Source organism: Mandrillus leucophaeus, unplaced genomic scaffold, assembly GCF_000951045.1.
Source record: "Mandrillus leucophaeus isolate KB7577 unplaced genomic scaffold, Mleu.le_1.0 Scaffold8, whole genome shotgun sequence".
In the NCBI taxonomy this organism is placed as follows: Eukaryota; Metazoa; Chordata; class Mammalia; order Primates; family Cercopithecidae; genus Mandrillus; species Mandrillus leucophaeus.
Window position 1 is genome coordinate 94248 of NW_012108696.1, and position 5213 is coordinate 99460.

Here is a 5213-nt window from a genome sequence, read left to right on the forward strand (position 1 = left end):
TTTTTGAGACGGAGTCTCTGTCACCCAGACTGGAGTGCAGTGGCGCGATCTCTGCTCACTGCAACCTCCGCCTCCCGAGTTCAAGCAATTCTACTCTCCTGCCTCAGCCTCCCGAGTAGCTGGGACTATAGGCACACACCACCATGCCCAGCTAATTTTATTTTATTTTATTTTATTTTTTTAAGTTTTAGCAGAGACAGGGTTTCACCATGTTGGACAGGCTGGTCTCAAACTCCTGACCTCTGGTGATCCACCTGCCTCAGCCTCCCAAAATTTTAGAATTACAGGCATGAGCCACCGCGCCCGGCCAGATTACAGGCCATTTTCACCATTTGCAAGTGCACAGCTCAGCAGTGTAAAGCACACACACGGTCGTGCAGCCATCACCAGCACCATCTCCAGAATCTTCCCATCTTCCCAAACGGAATTTCTGTCCCCATGAAACACTGACTCCCGGTCCCCTCCCCACCCCCTGGCACCCCCCATTCTGCTTTCTGTCTCAGTGAACCTGACAACTCTGGGACCTCCTAGGAGTGGATCACCCAGGGTTTGTCCCTCTGTGACTTCTCCTAGCATGACGGCAGGGGTAACTTTCATCGGGTGCCGAGTAAGCGCACCCATCATCTTCAGGGCCCTGGGTGCATGAGCTCATCTCACCTTCACACCTACGCTACTGCAAACACAGAGAGACAAGTGTCCTGCCTGAGGCCACACAGCCAGGATTCAGACCCGGGCAGCCAACGTGCAGGGCTTGAGGGAGTCAGCTCCACACCTTGCTTCCGATCAAGGTGGAAAAAAGACCCCAGTCCTCACCCTCAGCCAACACCTCCCTCCATCCCTGCAGCCCCTGCCCCAGCTGGATGCCTGGTCTCAGGGCTGCCGGACTACCGCAGTGAGAAAAAACGGTCTCTATCCGTGCTGCAGGCTACGCAGCAGAATCAGTGCCTGGGGCGTCCTCGCCCAGACCTACCCCCTCCCTTCCTCCCCGCCACCCCCAGGCTCACTCACCTCCTGGGTCAGGAAGGGGATAATCTGAGCGCAGATACCGCTCAGACGCTTCACAATCTCCGCCTGGCAGGAAGCAACAAGAGGAAGCTTGGAGAGGGGTAGAGATTTGCAACCCAGCTCTGGACTCCCAGGCGGACCAGGTGCTTGCAAAGCGGAAGGGTTGGGGAGGTGGCGCCCGCAGGTGCACAAGGGGAACTCAGGCCAGCATGGCATGGGCCGAGGCGGGATTCAGAGCCCCACCAGGCTGTGTGCTCAGCTGAGCGAGGCCCAGCGTGGCCTGGAGCTGGGAAGACCAGGGCTGAGGTCCTACGAGTCAGATACACCACCTGCCAGACGCACACCCGCCAGGGATTTGCAAGAGGCAGACGCTCAGACACCCAACTCAGACGCAGACACTGAGGTGCTGGGCTCAGCTGAAACAAAGGAAAGGGGCCTCCGCCCGGAGTCCCAGATTCCAGCCCTGGCTGGGCCCACGTCTCTCCCAGGCAAGGCTCCTCTCTTGGTCTCCTCCACTTCCCAGGGCTGATCTACCAGCTGGGGCTGCCTCCAGGTGGAGATCTCAGCCCTCCACACTCAAGGGAAGGGTTTCATCTGTAGAGGGTCTGGGCCCAGGTGCCTCAAAGAGGCTGAGCAGAGGAGGAGGCATGTGGGTGGGGAAGGGGGCGGGCATACAATGGCCGCGGGCTTCGCCTCTGCCTGAGTTACAGGTGTGCTGTGTGTCTGGTGGAGTCTGTGTCTCCTATTACCACCAGGAGGGTGAAACCGGGATTCCAGGGTGTCCCGCACCCTCATAAGGGGGTCTGTTGCATGGACCCATGCGACCACGCCATGCTTCAGCAGACAAGCCCCCTCCTACCCATATCAGAACCAACAGAGCCCCCACACATGCAGGAAAGCATGCTAGGGTGGGCACCCCCAGGCACCCCACACTCCCAGCCCACACCCTTCTCCTTCCCAGACACCAGGAAGTCCCAATACAAGGCTCTGCTCATTGATTCTAATATTCTGATAGAATCTAAGAGCCCGTGAAGCTCAGAAGCTTGGGACCCCTCTCATCCCTTTACAAACCACTGGCCGGTCTCAGGATCTCAGGGTGAAGCATGGACCACTGAAGTCAATTAAGTCAATCTTAGAATCTTTGGGTCTATTGGCTGGGTGTGGTGGCTCACACCGTAATCTCAGCACTTTGGGAGGCCGAGGCAGGAGGATCACCTGAAGTCAGGAGTTCAAGACCAGCCCGGCCAACATGGAGAAACCCCGTCTTTACTAAAAATACAAAAAATTAGCCAGCCATGGTGGCAGGCGCCTGTAATCCCAGCTACTAAGGAGGCTGAGGCAGGAGAATCGCTTGAACCCAGGAGTTGGAGATTGCAGTGAGCCAAGATTGGGCCATTGCACTCCAGCCTGGGCAACAAGAGTGAAACTCCGTCTCAAATTTAAATTAAAAATTTTAAATTAAAATTAAAATTTTAAAAATTAATTTTTTATCTCAAAATTAAAAAAAAAAAATCTTTGGGTCTATCTCAGAACCTTGAGATCACAAGTTCAGGAACAGCCTCAAAACCTTTTAACACATCTCAGCACATAAATAAGACAATCTCAGAACCCTGAGGTCTATCTCTGAACCTTCAGGTCAATCTCAGAACCCTGAAGTCAATCTCAGAACCCTGAAATCTATTTCAGAGCCCTGAGGGCTATCTCTGAACCTTGAGGTCTATCTCAGAACCCTAGGTCTATCTCTGAACATTGAGGTCAATCTCTGAACCTTGAGGTCTATCTCTGAACCTTGAGGTCCATCTCAGAACCTGAGGTCAATTTCAGAAATTTGAGTCTATCTCAGAACCCTGAGGTCAATCTCAGAACCCTAGGTCTATCTCAGAACCCTGAGGTCTATCTCTGAACCTTGAGGTCAATCTCTGAATCTTGAGGTCTATCTCAGAACCCTCAGGTTAATTTCAGAAATTTCAGTCTATCTCAGAACCCTGAGGTCAATCTCAGAACCCTAGGTCTATCTCAGAACCTTGAGTTCTATCTCAGAACCCTGAGGTCTATCTCTGAACATTGAGGTCAATCTCTGAACCTCGAGGTCTATCTCTGAACCCTGAGGTCCATCTCAGAACCCGAGGTCAATTTCAGAAATTTGAGTCCATCTCAGAACCCTGAGGTCAATCTCAGAACCCTAGGTCTATCTCAGAACCTTGAGGTCTATCTCTGAATCTTGAGGTCAATCTCTGAATCTTGAGGTCTATCTCAGAACCCTCAGGTCAATTTCAGAAATATGAGTCTATCTCAGAACCCTGAGATCAATCTCAGAACCTTGAGGTCTATCTCAGAACCTTGAGGTCTACCTCAGAACCTTGGATCACACTGAGTAGCTTTGGAAGAGGCTCAGAGCCTTAGGGCACTGGGGTCAGCCTCAAAGCCCTGAAGATAGCCACAGAGTTTTGAGGTCTGTCTTGGAAAAGTGGGGTCACAGTCTGAACCATGGCATCAAATTCAGGGCCTGGAAAACAATCTCGGAACCTCAGCCAATCACACTGAGACCAATCTCAGAAGCTTCAAAGCAGGAACAGAACCTGGAGTCCATCTCAAAACTTCAGACTCTCTGGGCTGAAAGGGACCTCGAAGAGTGGTCATCCAGCCCCCTCCTGGGACAGAAGTCACCTCCACAGCCTCCCTGGCCTGGCTGCCCTGCCTCTGCTATGTGCCCTCCTTGATGGGGATGCCTGGTGGCCCCTGCCCGCTGCCTGCCTCTCTGCTGGATGCTCCAACTGCTGGCTACTGTCTTCAGAAGCTGGGACTCATTTTCCTTCCATGAGGGTGAAATTTGCCTTCCTGGTCCCAGATGGGCCCTCTGTGACCTCTGAGGAGATTTCAGGATGAGACCCGTGTTCCCTAGGTCTGCTCTGGCCCCGGCTGCCCACACTGGGTCCCTCCCAGGGCTTCCAGACCCCCATCCTCCCTCCTGAACACGCTTAACACCAACGCAGTTACCTGCTTATGCATTTCAATGTTGAGCCCATAAGACATCTCATAATACTGAAAAGGAAAAACCAAGTAAGAACCTCTGCAGTGGAGATGGGTGCCCTCCTCCAGTCAGGTGATGCCAGGGTCTTCCAAGAGCCCCCCAGGTTCGGGGGATCACAGCAGGACGCAGAGCACCCCCAGCTCCACGGGGTCTCAGAAGAGAAGCCCAGAGGAGAAAGTCGGGGTTCTGCCTGGAAGGGCCCCCTCTACTCTCCCCAGACAGGCAGGGCAGGTAGGAAGCGTCCAGAGGCCCTGGCCCCACCAGGCGAGGGGTCCTCCCTGTCTCTCTGTTCCCAGAGCTGGGTGGACCCTCCGAGAGAGAGACCCTGAAATCCCAAAGCCGCCCAATGTACAGACAGGGAAGACGAGGCTCGGAGAAGGGCAGGGACCTACCCCAGAGTCCACCGTGGCTCAAAGCCCTGCCCGCCTCTCCCCGCACCCTGGCATCATAAGTGCCCTCACCATGACATAATGTCGCTGCATTTCCGTCTTCTCACTGGCCAGCTTCTCACATTCTAGCTTGAGGCTGGGAAGGAGAGAGAGGGCAAGGGGCTCCCAACCGCCCCATGTGGGCCGGCTTCCAAAGTGAGGGGCTGGATCTCCCCCTCCCGACTTCCTTACAGACCTCCCAGCACCTCCTGTCCCAGTCCCTCCCCGCCCCTTCCTGGGCTCCCAATGCCCCAGCTCTGACTGTCCCCAGACCCCTCTGCACCTGCGCTTTCACCTGGAGGCCTTTCCCGCGCCCTGGGAGCCCCTCCTCCCCGCCCTGCTCCCCGGAGGCCCCGCCCCGCCCCGGCGCCCAGGTGAACTCCCGCGGCCCCTGGGGCGGCCCCCTTCACCTGTGGTACTGAGCCTGGAGAAACTGGAATTCTTCTTTGATGCGGTCGCAGATCTCCAAGATCGAGAACTTGAAGGGCTGGCCGGACTGGAGCGGGGTCTGGGGGGGTTTGGGGAGGGACGTCAGGGTCTGAGTTCCAGGACACCGGGGACCCCCTCTCCGCAGCCCCCACTCACCGGGTGCCTTCCCTGGGGGTACATCCTGCCGATCCGGGAAGCCCTCCAAGCGCCACCAGAGCTTGATGATATGGAGGCGGCAAGAGTGGGGGAGGCTGAAGTGGGGTGGGGGGGAGCCTGCCCGAAGAAAGAGGGAGGAGGGAGAGGCGGCGCGGGGCAAGGGA

At 55.8% G+C, this 5213-nt stretch overlaps 1 protein-coding gene across 1 annotated transcript in view; it reads right to left on the reverse strand.

Moving 5' to 3' along the window:
• Positions 1-5213, reverse strand: part of TLE2 (transducin-like enhancer of split 2) — a 40962-nt gene that overhangs the window by 26608 nt on the left and 9141 nt on the right. The window contains 4 exon segments of the mRNA XM_011967325.1: positions 1009-1071; positions 4003-4047; positions 4498-4561; positions 4875-4972. Of these exon segments, the coding sequence (XP_011822715.1) occupies positions 1009-1071; positions 4003-4047; positions 4498-4561; positions 4875-4972 (270 nt within the window).